The sequence below is a fragment of the Mustela lutreola genome, chromosome 9 (assembly GCF_030435805.1).
Source record: "Mustela lutreola isolate mMusLut2 chromosome 9, mMusLut2.pri, whole genome shotgun sequence".
NCBI lineage: Eukaryota > Metazoa > Chordata > Mammalia > Carnivora > Mustelidae > Mustela > Mustela lutreola.
The window spans coordinates 139,053,415-139,069,473 of record NC_081298.1 but is presented as its reverse complement, the minus strand read 5'-3'; the positions used below and the strand labels follow the sequence as shown (position 1 = coordinate 139,069,473).

Below are 16,059 nucleotides of genomic sequence, written 5' to 3'. Positions count from 1 at the left end.
CAGCACAAAACCATGCAGAAGGTGTTTGTACTGTAATACGTTTGTGTCACACGTCAAGTTCAAAGGCAGCGTGCTGTAGGCTTGGCTAAGCCAGCCTCTGGAGAGAGCATACCCCTGCAGCCCCTGGGTACCCTCCCACCCCTGCCTACCACCCCACCACCTGATCTCTCATTTAGCTTTTGTCCTCACACTTGTCTCCTTGGGGTCCCCGCAGTCCAGCTGACACAGCATTCCACAGGCAGGATAAGAAGCAACCCTGTCTTCTCTTCTTCCAGGAGAGGGAGGAGAACTTTCCAGAATTCCCCCCACCAGCTTCCCCTCTCCTTGGCTGTAACCTAGGTCAGTGCCTTGGCAGGGGGGTGTGAGGTGACTGTGACTGGCCAGTCAAGAGGCACCCTTGGCTGAGGAGGGCCCACCTTCCCTGGAGGGCATGGCAGCGGGAAGGGTTGATCAGGACTGGAGTTGTATTTTCAAGACAGACGCCAGCCGCGTCTGTCACACCTGCCTTGGGCTGCGGGGCCTCTCAGAGCCTCAGTGTCTTCTCCGGCAGAAGGGCTGAAACGGAGAGGTAAGTGGGCAGAGCTTGAACTCGGAGCCTGCCTCCCAGGTGGGCAGGGGCGGTGGCTGTCCCGTTAGTGAACTCGAGCTGTCCCCGAGTGCCTGGCGAGTGCCTGGCGAGTCAATGGCACCGCCAGCGGCTTGTTCCCGGCGCGCCCCCAACTGTGGGCCTCAGCGGGCAGCACTCTCTGTGCTAGAAATGACAAGGTGGTGTTTTGACAACTCTGCCTGGGGGAGGGGGCCTCCCCGGGGCTCCCCTCCCATGAGGGACTTGAATTTTACAGAAGACATTAATCAATACTGCCTGTTGGGGGCGCTTTGGGGCCAGGAATGGGGATAGGGCATGGATGGGAATGACCGCTGTCCCAGGACCATCCGGGGAAGCAGACCCAATCGGAGATCTAAACACACACGCACGCACACACACACTTATTATAAGGCATTGGCCCCCATGATCCTGGAAGCTGGACAGTCCCAATATCTGTGAGCTGGAGCTCCACCCGGGAGAACCGATGGCATCATTCCAAAAAGGGTCTGAAGGCAAGAGATCAGCATCCCAGTTCAAGACCCTCAGAGCAGAATTGCCCTTGACTGAGTCCTGCTCTGTTCATCCCTTCAACGGATTGGCTGCGGCCCACTCACGTTGGGAAGGGCCATCAGATATCTGCTCTACTCAGGCGACTAACTGAAATGTCAGTTTCATCCAGAAATACCTGCATAGACACACCCAGAATAATGTTTGACCAGGTATCTGGGCCCCCATGACTCAGTTAAAATGGCATATAAAGCTATCAGGGGCGTGTGGGTAGCACAGTTGGTTAAGCGTCTGACTTTTGTTTTTGGCTCAGGTTGTGATCTCACAGTCATGAGATCGAGCCCTGAATCGGGCTCTGCTCTCAGCACATAGTCTGATAAAGTTCCTCTCTCTTCTGCTACCACCGCCCCCGCCGTGTGTGCTCTCAAATAAATAAATCTTTAAAAATATATATATAACCCCAAAGCTATCACAAGTGCTTCTGCCCAGATGTGAAGATGTGAGTCTGGGGGTCCTCTTCGACCCTGCCCCAGCAGGAGTCCACGAAAGTCGGTGTAGCCCACCACCCCGTCCGGCCAAGGACCTACAACAGTAGGAACCACTCCTGAAGCTGGAACGTTGTTTCAGAGCTCAGGAAGGAGGCCTGGGATGTGGAGGGGAGCGTGGGAGGGCCGGGCTCCACGTCTAAGGTACTCATCTGGGCAGCTCAGGATCAAGGCCTGGGAAGGCAGGGCTATACCCCCTCATTCTCAACCCTGGCTTTACATTAATGCAGACTGAGGCTTTCTCTGGGTAAGCTGGCCGCCTCTGTGGGAACTGGCATTAAGCCAGCAAGATGCGAGCCCCCATGTGCTGAAGGCCTCTTAGGACGGATACTGCTGAATGCGCTGCTGTAAACCTCCCAGCAGCCCACAAGTTAGCCGTGACTACCTACGTGGTCCAGATGGCTGGCCTGGGGTATAGAGAAGTTGCTTGCTCCAGAAAGGGGTTGCAGATAGGGGCCTGCAGAGGACCCAAGTTGGGACGACTCCTAATCACGGAGTGGTCTTCAGACAGCTGAAGCCACCTTTGGGGCCCCATGTGTCTGGGGAAATGCAGGGGCTTGTCCCTGGGTCCCTAAGTAGGGCTCAGCTCGGGGTCCCCGGGCCTAATCCCCAACCCCGGCCGAGGCACTGCACGGGGCACCGCTGGGGGCCGGGAGTGGGGGGCCGTCTGCTGTGCTCCCTACTCCCGTCCGGACCTTGTAGACCAGGTGGCTCCCCGCTGGACCGCCAGCACTGGCTTCCAGTCCCATCACGGCCGCCTGAGGAGGGGACGTCAGACTGCTGATGGGGAGGCCAGACGCCTGCAGAAGGTCTTCCAGAGGAAGGAGAGTTTGTGCAAAAGTCCGTCCTGTCCCTGACCTTTCCCGGAGCTGCCCTGCCCTGGGTTACGGGCCAGCAGTGAGTGCATAGTCTGCTTCGAGGAGCCTAGGGGCCAGAGGGGAGACTTGGGCATCCAGAAGAAGGGCCCCAGCTCAGAACTGGGCCTGACCGCCTCTAAGGGGACGAGGGGTTATGCGCCACCGAGCAGGGCGGTGGGCACAGGTCTCGGCCTATGGGGCCCAAGTCAGCTTCTCACCAGCCACCAGCCTTGGGCCATCCTGAGTCTGCTGAGCTGAGCTGGTGCCAGGCGCGGACTCCTTGTTGGCCGTTCCGTCGAGGGGCTGCCCAGCGCGAGGCCGGTGGAGGCGGGCTCCAGGGCCCCTGGGTGTCGCAGGCAGTGGGGGGCCTGGCGCCTCTGCCGGTTTCCCTCAGCCTGGGGACCCTGGGGGTCCTCAGGGAGTCAGAGCCCTGTAGCATGGCCTTCTCCTGGGCTTGGGGGACATCCAGAAGACCTCTGAGAGGACAAGGGGTGAGAGTCGAGTAGACGTGGGAGACGCAGTGGTGCAGGAGCCCAGTGAGCCTGGGCCTGGACGGAGGCGTGTTTATGTGGGAGCTGCTCCCGAGGGAGCGCTTGGGTCATGGCCACGTGGGACGCCACCCAGAGTCAGGGCCCAGAAGAGCCTTGGGGTGAGTGCCGCCTGGCTAGTGAAGGGACCTGGCGAGGGAAGGCAGCTGCCTGCGGAGGGCAAACTTCCCCTCTGTCCCCTACAGGACTCTTTCCAGAAGCTTCTGAGACTCCCTGGGGTGGGGGCACACCTCTGGGCTCAGACCCAAAGGGGAGCCATCTCTGAGGAACTGCCAGGCCACCTGACTCCTGCAGTTTACGAGAGGGCGCACTTGGGCCCGTCCTGGCTGGTCTCGCCACATGTGGGCTGGGTGTGTCCCCATCTCCCACATGTGCGCCACACACACACCCTCCACGTCCCTGTTCTCCAGGGGACCCTGCTGCTCTGTTTCCAAGGGTCTCTGTGGTGCACGTGCTCCACCTGGTGGCGAGCAAAGAGGAGACTGGGGAGGGGAGGGGACGGGTCCCAGGGACACGCCTCCGGCTCCCAGTGCTCTACGAGCATTCAGCCAGGCCCCTCAGGCTCGCTCAGGTCCCAGAAGTCATTAGCAGAATGAGAACTAGCTGCATCACAGCTCCCAGACCGTGCCCCTTGCCCTGGATGTGTGTGCGTGTGTGTCTGTGTGTGTCTGTGTGTCTGTGGACCAGTGGTGTGTTTGGTTCCGGAGCCTCCGCAGATGGGAGCCTGGCCGGTCCAGGCTGGAGCGTGTGTCCGTCCCGTGTGGAGGGGTCACAGTCACACAGTCGGGCATGTCCCACGCAGATGTGGCGTCCAGGGTCCGCTGCACCTGGCCTGGGCCTGTGTGGGCAAGTGGCTGGCTCCAGAAGACAGGGGTGAGGCTGCGTTGAGTGGTAGCCCCGGCCGCCCATCCTAGTGTGTGGGGCGGAAAGCCCTGTGCCCTCAGCCCGGCCCGGCTTGGCTGCTGGGGCTCCTGTCCCCAGTTTCGAGGCAGCGGCCTTCCTGCCTCGTCCTCCCTGAACCGCATGCTTACCCACACTCCGGGCCCTTTTCAAGACTACATGCAAATACCCCTTCCTCCAAGAAGCCATCCCTGACTCCTCCCAGATGGCTTATAGCCCCCCAGGCTCCCCTCAGTCACAGCACCGCTTCCCTCATACTGACCTCGGGTTGTCCAACCAGCTCCTCCCTTTGTCCTTGGATCCAGTGCCTGGCCCAGCATGGGGTTAGCGACGGGGAATGATGACTGAGACTCAGCACGTGGCCCGTCCCTATTCCCTGGAGCTGCAGGGAAGCCACGGCCACCCCAGACACCGGGGCAGAGGAACGAATCTCATCTTGGACATTGAGGAGCCCCGTGACCCTAGACAAGGCCCTCCTTGATCTCTCCTGTAAGATGGTGACATTGACCCTGCACATTGGCTGCCAGAAGGAAGGGCTGCAGGGCCTTGGGGGAGGGGGAAGCTACTGCCTGAGTCAACACCTGTCCTGCAGACTCCCCAGCTCAGAGGGAAGGCTGCCAAGTGTTTCCTCGATCCCCCGGATGTGGGGGCCACGGGGCCAGAGCCAGGGTTAGGAAGGGACCCCTGCCCCCCAACACACACTGCCATGGAGGCAGCTCTGGTGTGGGAAGAACCCGGGGGCCTGGGACCATGCACAAAGACAGGGAGGGGGCAAGCCTGGTAGCCTTAGGTACCGAAGCATGGAGGTGGGCGGGGACCTGGACCCAGGAGAGCGCAGTGGGTGGGGATCCCATGAGAGCAGCGCCCCTCTGCCTCCCCCACCCCACCCTGCAGCAGGGAGGCCGAGCCTCAATGTCACCATCTTATAGGAGAGGACAGGGAGGGCTGTGTCCAGGGCAAGAGGGCTAGTGGGCAGAGTCCCCAGGTCACCTCAGGATGTGGCTAGGGGTGTTACCCACTCTGGACAGGCGTGGGCGGCAAGGCTGTTAAAAGGCTGGTGCAGCGGGTGTGAGGCAGGAGGGGCGACGGCTGGGCTGGGGGATGAGTTTCACCTATGGGGGCTCAGGATGAGTTTTGGGGGCCGATGGCCTGGTTGGGGCCAAGGCTGCCTGGAGCCCCTTTCTCAAAGCCCCAGATCCACTACTGTGACTGGCCCTGGATTTCCTTCTGAGCCAGAGCATGCTCCTCTTCCCACAGACCTCCTGGCACAGTCAGGGCTCTCCAGGGATCTTGGTCTCATGTTTGCCAAGTGACTGTGGAACCTGACAGTTGGGTCACGCTCCCAGCTGGGCAGAGGAGCCTGAATTACGAGGTGCTGCTGCCCCCTGGTGGCTGTGGCTGGGAATGTGGTTTTAGGCTTGGGGGTGCCAATCCCCAAGGCCTCCCAGCCCGGTTTCAGAGCCTCTTGGACATGCTTCATGTAGCTTTCTTTCTTTCTTTCTTTCTTTTTTTTTTAAAGATTTTATTTATTTATTTGACAGACAGAGAGACAGAGATCACAAGTAGGCAGAGAGGCAGGCAGAGAGAGGAGGAAGCAGGCTCCCTGCCAAGCAGAGAGCCCGACTCGGGACTCGATCCCAGGACCCCGGGATCATGACCCGAGCTGAAGGCAGAGGCTTTAACCCACTGAGCCACCCAGGCGCCCCTTCATGTAGCTTTCTGTCCCTGTTCCACTTGGCAGATGAGACTGAGGCTCTGAGGAGCGCCTTTCGTTTTTTTTTTTTTCAGCGTAACAGTATTCATTGTTTTTGCACCACACCCAGTGCTCCATGCAATCCGTGTCCTCTCCAATATCCACCACCTGGTTCCCCCAACCCCCACCCCTGCCCCTTCAAACCCCTCAGATTGTTTTTCAGAGTCCATAGTCTCTCATGGTTCACCTCCCCTTCCAATTTCCCCAACTCCCTTCTCCTCTCCATCTCCCCTTGTCCTCCATGCTATTTGTTATGCTCCACAAATAAGTGAAACCATATGATAATTGACTCTCTCTGCTTGACTGATTTCACTCAGCATAATCTCTTCCAGTCCTGTCCATGTTGCTACAAAAGTTGGGTATTCGTCCTTTCTGATGGAGGCATCATACTCCATCGTGTATATGGACCACATCTTTATCCATTCGTCCGTTGAAGGGCATCTTGGTTCTTTCCACAGTTTGGCGACCGTGGCCATTGCTGCTATGAACATTGAGGAGCGCCTTTCTGTGGGCCACACCGCACACACAGGCGGAGGCTGGGCTCCTGATACCCAGGACTCCGAGGCCTTTTTGATAGTATTACACAGTTCAATTTCAATTTCAGACAAGAGATACGTGTCCCATGCAGTTTCTTTAATTTTTACTTGCTGAGTCTGGCAACTCTACTCCTCAAGCAGGGAGCTGAGTATGCGCGGTCCCCGGGGCGGGTCAGAAGCTGCGGAGGCCAGCCCACCCCGGCCCGTCCGTTCATGACCCTCCCCGTCCTGCAGTGAGCCGCGGGGATGGAACCAGCCTCCAGCCCCAGCAACAGCAGCGAGACTCCTCAAGCGTTTTTCACTCGGGGGCCTACATTTGGGGCTTCACTGACCCTCCCTCGTAACAACCGCCAGTGCGGGACTGGAAAGCCTCTGGCTTCAAGTTCAGTGACGCATTTGTGGGCTAGGAGAGGCGCCAGGTGGACGTGGGAGTCCCAGGGCCTGCCTCTGGCTTCCGCCGTGGGACAGGGCTCGACCAATTGGCTTCTGAGCCTCTTCCTCCTTTGGGAGGCTCGAGATTTAAGATGAGTCTCGCGGACCCGTGTCCAGGGCTGTGTAGTCTCCTCGGGCCCCAGCCTCCCCCCCCCCCCTTTGTCTGCTCGTCCAGAAGGGCTCTGTGCACAGGCGGAATGTGCACACACGCCCGCACACACACTCACACGCGCGGCCTGCTGGGTGTTTGCTCTCCCCACGCTCTTTGTGCTCGCTCGGGCTGGCACGCGGGCCCCGTCAGCTCTGGCAGCTTCGAGCGGCCACGGGCCCCCGTTCCACCGAATGCCTTGCCCGTCCGTACCCGACGGTTATGGGGGTGTCTCCAACGTGTGGTCACAGTGCAGGGAAGCGCCCGCAAAGGGGTTTCTGTCAGCAAATCCTTAGAATTGCTGGGTCAGAGAGTTAGGATTATTTGCGATGTGGCCCGATGGCCTGCAGAGAGGGCTCCCGCCGTCGCCTTTCTCGACAACCGGGGCAAGCAGCCCTGCTTAGCTGGCACCCAGGGAAACCCCTTCATCTGCACCCCCTCCCGCCAACACAGGACCGTCCGTGGTCATGCACATTTGAGTCTGGAAATCTCAGACTTCTCTGAGTCCATGTTGTGTCTCGGCTGCTATCATATTGTTTTGTTTAGTGACCAGAGCCCGGCTAATATGAAAAAAGGCAGCTCAGGTCACACAGTTCTCTTACCTTTTTGACTTCAAGTGTGTTAACTTTGTGTCTGCTCATGAAAACGCTCACCCCGAATGTGTGACACGAGGAGCTGGGGAGGCCCTTCTTGCTCTTCCCAGGCCGTAACCCCCCATCCCCACCACCCCATCTCTGGAGTGCGGGGCGGGCCCCACAACCTGCCCTCAGAAGATGGTCCCCAAGTGAACCGAACGCGGAGCCCGATGGGCTGAGACCCGCCTTCATCCTGGAACCAACAGCTTGAGAACCCCGGGTCTCTTCCCGTGGGGAGCCTATTATCCAGTCTCCGGCACTCTCAGGAGGAAAATCCCCCCGGCTGCCTAGTGCAGGCCCAGAGCCACAGTCACTTCACACTCTATTTAAAGTCTGGGAGTGTCAGTTTTCTGTGAATGGCTTTTTTTGAGAGCAAGGGCACCCCAGAGCATGGGGAGGAGCAGAGGGAGAGGGAGAAGCAGACTCTGTGTTGAGCCCGACGTTGGGCTCAATCTCACAGCCAAGATCATGACCTGAGCCAAGATCAAGGGTCAGACGTTCAACCAGCCAGCCCCCCAGGTGCCCCTAGATAGCGTCATCTTTCTTCACCACCTGGCGTAGGTAACTACACGCAGCAACCGAGGACTTGCGGGGTCTTGGAGTGGACACACACCCAGCAGATCTCCTCCTCTTTGGCCAAACTCATCTGCCCACTCTCGGGTCTAAGGACAGAGAAGGCCATTTCGCCCAGTCCAGGCCATACTATCCTCCAGACCCGAACATGGCCTTGGCAAATCCCAGAAGCCCTGTCAGCTGACAAGTGTATAAGCAGGGTGTCGGGAGTTAGGCTGAGGCTGTCGTGTGGGTGGGAACAGGATGACCTGGGGTGGCTTCTGTCCCACTGGCGCTGCCCAGCTGGACGGACTGGCTGAGAGCAGAGCACTTTCCAGATCCTTGGCGTATGAGTGGGAAGTACACACTCCCCTCTCTCTCTTCCATCTAAGCTCACTGGCGCCACTGTGAGATCTCCCTCCCTTCCGTTCACGTTGAAGTCCTCGTTTACCAAGATCCCAGGCTGGGGGACTTGCTCCCATTTCTCAACACCATTTCCTCTATTTTGAATGTCCTGAGGAATCAGGAAAGGATGTGCTCACAGAAGTGGGACAGTCGGAGAGGTTCCCCCCACCCCTTGGACCCTACTCTAGTCAGAACTATTGTGTTTGTAGCTTCTGATGTATGTTGGTATGTACAACAACTAAAACCGTATCCTCAGGTCTAGGGAGAGCAGAGCTGGTGACACGCCCAGCCTGAGCCTGGCTGAGCAATGGGAAGAGGAAATTCGGCCACCACAGCGATGCAGTGCCCATGGGGAACCCAGGTCTTGGGCAGGGAAGGTGGTTTTTAGGAAACAGGTCCTTCCCCTGGAATCCACTCTACAGCACTCCCTGCCATCTGGACTCTGGTCTTGCTGCACCTCCCCGGTAGGTGAGACAATACTGCTCTGTGACAGCAGGGCCCAGGGGCTTACTAGGGCCCCGTCTGGTTTTTGCACACCTTCCTTCCCCGCATATGGCTACTGCAGGATTGGACATGATGATCTTGAGGGGGTCCACAGTGTGAGAACCTGATGTCCTTTGGGGGCAGGAGGGGTACGAGTCGAGTAAGGGAATATAAAAGGCCAGCGGTCCAAGTCTAAGAGAGGAGAGACCTACAACACAGGGTAACTGCGGAATTTATTAAATGAGCTGACCGCCCAGTGTTGTACCACATTCCTAACCTGCCACTCTGCAACTCGGTCCTGGAGAGAAGATTAGCGGGAAGGAACATCTGTCCCGCGGCAGCGCTCAGGGCTCCACGGGTCCTCCTCTGGCACAGCCCTGATACCCGCAGGCAACGAAGAGCTCTGGATGCTCCCACACAGCCACGTCTGGGGACATTCAGGGCCTGTGTCACCCACGCTTTTCCCTCCACCTATGTGTGGGCCAAACCCTCTCTTCTGTGTGAGGATCCACAGCAAACTTCATACAAGACTCCCAGACTCGAAATGGACGTGCTGAGCAGGAAGACAGCATTTCGATGCATTTTCAAAACACTGAAAACCACCAACTTCTAAGTTCTCTGGGACAACCTTCTCAGCTACTGGGACCAATTCCCACTTATAAAACACATTCGAGGCACACCACCGGGAATGGACACGCTGCAAAAACTCTCCAATGCCCAATTATTTCAAGATATTTTATTTTTAAAACAGGTCACAACACTAAGCTTTTGGCCCGTTCTGCCAAAGTACAAGCTACAAATGCTTGCTCAGCAGCGGAGGGGCGCCCCTTAGTAGCATGTTTGAAAATTGAATAAAAATCCATATAAAACAAATATTCAAATAGTTTCCATAGGAACACAGATAAGTGACCCCATCTCCTCGTCTTCCACACTGTTGCATCCGTGCCGACCCTACTTACAGACATCTCAAAACTAGCAGGAATTAAGTTACAGTCCCCCCCGATCCCCCAATCCAAGCTCAACTCGAAGCTAACAGCTACAGGAGCAGCACCTACACGTTAACGCTGGTGGAGGCACAGGTGGCCGGGGGGCGCTTCAGCCCGCTCTCCCGGGCGCAGGACACGGGCAGGGGGCTGGCGTCCGGCTCCTCCAGCTCGGCCGGGAAGTCGCGGCTCTGGATCTGCTGCATCAGTTGCCTGAGAGATAGAAGTGGCAGGTTCAGAAACCTCAAGTCCCCCGGAACCAGGCGGCCTCCAGAGCGTCCCTTCCCCGAGAGCCTGTGTGCCCCCTCGGCCACTACCTCCCCAGGAAGCGAGTCAGCACATTCCAGAAACAAGCCTGTCTTCAGGACCACCCTTTCAGTAACAGGGAAAGCACAAGTCATGTGCATTCGTGACAATACTCTATTTACACAGAAATACCCCAGGCTTTTTTTTTTTTTGGAAGAGTTACACCTCTATAAAAATCTGAGAATACAGATTAGTATCACCAGAGGAATCTTCCACTTATATTTTCTAAATTTCCTCAAGCATATATTCTTAATGCAGGCAGAGAACTACTTTTAAAAACCTTTTTAGTATTTACACCTAAACAAGATGATTTTCTTCTGACTCAACCAGGCAAGAGCCAGCAGAAACCCCAGGAGAAAGCTGTTCTTGTCAAACCAGAAACACGCGCCATCGTCACTAACCACGTCGGCCCCGACATCACGTAGTAGATGGTCGGTCTCTGGAACCCGTTGAAAGTAGAAGCAGCTGCAACCGTGTAGGCGCCCATGTTCTCAAACACCATCCAATCGCCCACGTGCATCTCGGGCAGGTCACAGCGCTCGACAATGCGGTCCAGGCCGTCGCACGTTGGTCCCCATATGCTGGTTGAATAGTACTTCTCATCTGGTTTGGGTCTCTGCATCGAGAGAGAAAAACGTTACCTAGCTGCCCTCGCTATGACCATAGCCTCGCTGCTGTGCGGACCGTGCTCGGAGGGTACCTTCTGCAGGAGGGGCTTCACATGTGCGTGATCATAGAGGATGCAGTTGAATGAGCCATACACGCCATCGTTCACGTAATACATAAAGGTTTGTTCATTGGACTCCTCTTCATCTGGAAGGACACCAGAGTCTCAATTACCACTTTTTCTACCACCGTACAGCTAAGTGTGCGATGACTCGGCCTTTATACGTACCATCAGAGCCTGTCTGTTCCTTTAATACGAGTTTTTTGGCAATGATGTTAACTGCGAGCGTGAAGGCTGATGCAACGTAGTATCTGCCAGGCTCGGCTATGATGCTCACGCCCGAGTCGGCCGGGAAGTACTTGTCCAGGGCTGGGTTGATAACACTGGTGATCTGTGAGAGACAGCGAGGGGTGTCACCAAGGAGAGCTCACCACAGAGAGAAAACCAGCGCCGTGACAGGACGCCAGCAGCAGGCAGGTTTACTGTCGAGCAACAGCAGCGGAAGAAAAACCAACAGCAGCATCTCCCTGCGGTTTCACATGGATTTCCCTTTGGGATTTGATGGGCAGAATTCTATCAAACAACGCTTTAAATTTATTACTGCTTACTGAGGTATGAAGGTGCCTAAATATTTTAATCTACCAAATACACGTCAATAGGACAGACTCTATTCTGCCCATCTCACAAAACTGTAAGAAGAAAAGTGGATCTATTTCATAAACTCAACCACTGCAAAATGGCCCGTATTTAGTAAGATGTCCATTTTAACTTTTTAAGTGACTAAAACAATTAAAATGTTCGGAAGTACAAAATTTAGAAAACCCTATTTGGGGTAATGATGTACCGAAGTCTGCATGCTCTTTCCTACTCAACTATTTCCCACAATCTGGGGGGAAGTGCACTCACTGTGGTTAAGAAAACCAAAGCACATGTTATACTATTTTAAATAACAGAACTCACTGAAAATATACCAAAACATTTTTATGTTTGTACAATTTCTTTTGTTATTACTTAAAACACTTAAGTTTGAAATATATGAAAATGGAACTTGCTAAAAATAGCTGTATTTCTGCTATAAATTACCTCTTCAAATTTAAGCTTCACATCCTCAGATCCAGGAAAGCCACCACCGATATCAAGTAGATACATGTTGAAACCAACCTCAGCCTAGAGTCAAGAAAGTCAAGTCAATCAAGCAGCCAGATCAGTAACAAGCTGTAAAAATGTATGCAGCAGCTGGGTTTAAGCCTCTGGAATATGCAATGACTTTTGGAAAAGGTTAATTCTAGAACTGAGGCTTGTTGCCGTCAGCCCTGTTCCCCAGCCCACAGCCCGCAACTGGGTTTACATATACTCACTCCCATGTCAAAGACACAGCGGGCATCGGAGATGGCTTGCACGAAGGTCTCAGGATCGGTGCAGCCACTTCCCACGTGGAAGCTGGGGCAAAGAGAGGAGAATATGCTATTTCTGAAAATCGCTATTCATAGTGCGAGAAAAACCTGAGATATGCACTGTCCAGTATCTTAAGTCTCTGCGCACCGCCAGGATCTCACCTGACACCGATGATGTCAATATTCAGCTCTCTCGCCCGTTCCAAGAGAAGCCTGCTGATTTTGAGTGTGGCACCGAATTTAACACTGAGGCGACAGACTGCTTTGGAATCATCGGTGGCAATCCGCAAAACCAACCTAGAAGCAGAAAAAGTGTATCAAATTTCCCGAAAGAAGACCACTGATAGCCATGATTTTAATAAAAAGAATCTGTGACTGATACCCTCTGATTTGAGTCTCATACTTTTTTAAGAATCTGTATTTACCTGGGAAAGAATCAGAGAGAACAGAGGGAAAAGGAGAAGCAGATTTCTGCTCCCCGATCAGTCCCAGGACCCTGGGATCACGACCTAAGCAGAAGGCAGACGCTTAACCGACTGAGCCACCCAGGCGCCCCAAGACTCTCCTACAGCTTTATTCATCAAGAGAATTTGAGATTTTCTACTCTGCCTCTGATCAGCACACTCCTATACTTTATACTCAAGTATAGAATCTTGATACCACGTGTAGATCTCGTATGTGACCTGCCCACAAACGAGGAGTCACAACTCACTTTGCCTTCGGATGTGCCCTGGCAACCTTCATCAGTTCAACTTCACTATCGAAAGTCATCATCTGGACTCCATTGTTGGCAGCGTACTTAATCTGAGACACTTGTTTACAAGGATTTGCATAGATAATCCTCTCTGGAGGCACCCCAAGACTTTGTACCAATTGTATTTCAGTCTGAAAAACAGGAGTATGTTATTGATAGATATGAAGCCAATCAAAGAAAGAAACAGGAAAATGGGAATTCAGCCCCCCCACTTTCACTGCTGTCTATTGCCCAAGAAACCCAACTCTGACCCTCCCTGCTGGGAGCACCAGGGCCATCTGAAATCATCACCCCGAGTCCCGCTGCTTTGCTTACCTTGCTGGCGCAGTCAAACCCCGTCCCAATGGTAGCAAGGGTCTTCACTATGGTTCTGCTATCATTGCACTTGACTGCATAAAAGGGGGTGACCCGAGGAAGAGCTTTTAACCATCTCAGATGTTTCTTTAGAATGTCTCCCAGGTCGGCCACATAGAAGGCATCCTTATCATCCTACAGCAAGAGTGGTTGCAGGGAACTCATGAGCGGCCTAATCACACTCCCACATGCAGCCTCCCCCTGTCATTCCCATCAGTCTCAAGGAACCCGCTTTTCTTTACCCTGGTCACTATTACCACAGAGTGATTCGTAGCTAATAAATTCTGAATTACCTAACATGCCATGTTCCATTCTACTTCCTTAAGACCCCACTCAAGTTTCTCACTCAGGTGCCCAGGATTTTTAAAGCTGCACTGCTAGCACGGACTTAAACTTACAGAAGATGAAACTTCATTAATTTTTTGGTCCAGAATATCCTTGGCAGTAAAGCCTTCATCGAGGAAATGGCAGTCTAATTCCGCATTATTGAAGTTGTTCATGGTTTCTTGAAGTTCCTCCAAAAACGTAACAAACTGCAAATAAGGTGAAAAAATTTACTCAGAAGCCACAGCAATACTCAGTTCATTTTCTAAAAAAAATATTTGAGCAAGACCGTTCGGAGTGGGGTGGGGGATGACACAGAGGGAAAGGGAGAAGCAGACTCCCTGCTGAGCCGAGAGCCAGATGTGGGGCTCCATCCAGGATGACCTGAGCCGAAGGCACAGGCCTAACTGAACCACCCAGGAGCCCCCAACACTCAGTAATTGTTAATAATAACCTGCAACAACCATGAATACTTACATGGAAAACTAAGGAGAAATGGAACTTAAAGAAATGGTGGCCAATTTCTCACAAAGGCAATTCTCCAGAATTCCAAATCCCGCCGAGGATGCGTGCGCCCCAGTGCAGCAGGGGGAATGGTGTGATCAACACCGAATTTGCTGTCCACCTTAGGAAGGCATCAAATGGAAAGATCAGGCACGGACTGTGATGCGAGCACACAGAAAGCAGGGCTGCACAGGCGCTCTCCGGAGATCGCTGGCTCACCCACTGGACTTCGGAATCCCCTCCTGGGCGTAAGCCACAGGATTCCAGAAACCTCTCCACTATCCAAGGACACTGCACATTCAACACTAGACTTTCTCAAAGCAACACACTAAATCTTTTAAGATTTTATTTATTTATTTGATAGAGAGACAGCGAGAGAGGGAACACAAGCCAGGGGAGGAAGAGAGGGAGAAGCAAGCTTCTTGCTAAAGCAGGGGAGCCGGATGGCGGCTCCAGCCCAGGACCCTGGGATCATAACCTGAGCCAAAGGCAGAGGCTTAATGACTGAGCCACCCAGGCGCCCCAACGCTAAAATCCTACATGTATTACTATATACCTCAAAATAAGCACTTCAAATATTCATGCTAAAAAATCTATAGAAAGCAGGTTTCAGAATCCTCATTTCACTAAAACAGAAAAATTGTTTATAATGGCCAGTTTATTTGATTTCAGGGATATGTTAACTCTTTAGAAGCTTAAGAGAACACTTCAGTAATTACTAAAAGGCGCCTTATAAACATCTACCTTCTGTTTTCCCTAAGTCTTCACAGAAGTTTTAATGACTGAAAGGCATTGTGGAAATGTCTAAGGCTAAACTTCCTGATGCTCTGAAGTTTCCTAAGAATATTCTGAGTTCATTTTTATGCTATTTTATTTTCAGGTCATGCATATTTTTAAAAAAGATTTTACTTCTTTGACAGAAAGATCACAAGTAGGCAGAGAGGCAGGCAGAGAGAGGGGGAAGCAGGCTCCCTGCTGAGCAGAGAAGCCCAATGCGGGGCTCAATCCCAGGACCCTGGGCTCGATCCCAGGACCCTGAGATCACGACCTGAGCGGAGCCTAAGGCAGAGGCCTAAACCACTGAGCCACCCAGGCGCACCCCCCAAACATGTATTTTTACAGTAAGCTATCTTCATTATCAACAAAATGTATCACAGCTCCTGTGTCTGATCAGAAATCAGCGTATTTAAACCAGAGCTGGCGATCAAGTCAGCGACTCTGCAAATCTCATCTCGTCCTTGCTTAGTTAATGAACGATAATCACATGGAAGTAATTTCTGGCTAACTTTATGAATAACAAAAATAAGGAGGCAGACAAGAATTACGAATAAGCAAAAATAAAGCTCATAACATTCAGAGCCACTGTCCTTGGGTCTTCACAAAATGTGACACAAATTACTGATTTTAACCTATGTAATTTCTGCTGGGCAGGACTTTTTTTTCACTGTGCGACCCGCTTCAGTGCCTGTAGCCTACGGCAGAGGCCAGGCAATGGTTCGGGGCCGCGGTTTGCTCTGGCATGGGACACTATGAGAGGCCCAGGGGGACGAGCCTGCCATAAATCCAAACCCATGCACGGTACAGCTTGTCCTTTGTTGTGTGTGTTTTTCCCCCCTTTCTTAAGATTTTATTTATTTTTTAAAATCTCTACACCCAACGTGGGGCTTGAACTTACAACCCCGTGATCAAGAGTCACATCCTCTACCGACTGAGCCAGAGGAAGAACTTGTTCTAAGACTTAATCTAATGTGACTTTCTGGCATTGTCAACCTCCTACGTTGCTGAAACCACCTCTAGGGGAAGTCAAGAGTCTAAGGGGACGGGTATATTCGACACTGAAGGCAGGTTCACACAGTAACAGATTGGACTCTTTAGCTAGGATCTTG

At 53.3% G+C, this 16,059-nt stretch overlaps 1 protein-coding gene and 1 non-coding gene across 2 annotated transcripts; both read right to left on the bottom strand.

The window, feature by feature from the left end:
- Window positions 1–9,601: 9,601 nt before the first annotated feature.
- Window positions 9,602–14,294, bottom strand: ODC1 (ornithine decarboxylase 1). Its single transcript, XM_059132648.1, has 11 exons — window positions 14,147–14,294; window positions 13,744–13,878; window positions 13,307–13,480; window positions 12,950–13,122; window positions 12,400–12,534; window positions 12,202–12,283; window positions 11,927–12,010; window positions 11,072–11,234; window positions 10,877–10,989; window positions 10,578–10,792; window positions 9,602–10,083 (listed from the first exon to the last, which is right to left on the bottom strand). The coding sequence occupies exons 2-11, from the start codon at window positions 13,843–13,845 to the stop codon at window positions 9,939–9,941; spliced, it is 1,386 nt and encodes a 461-aa protein (XP_058988631.1). The 5' UTR covers window positions 13,846–13,878; window positions 14,147–14,294; the 3' UTR covers window positions 9,602–9,938.
- Window positions 14,295–15,615: 1,321 nt separating this feature from the next.
- Window positions 15,616–15,748, bottom strand: LOC131808738 (small nucleolar RNA SNORA42/SNORA80 family). The gene has a single exon (XR_009344937.1). It is a non-coding gene; the product is annotated as a small nucleolar RNA SNORA42/SNORA80 family (small nucleolar RNA).
- Between the last annotated feature and the right edge of the window lie 311 nt (window positions 15,749–16,059).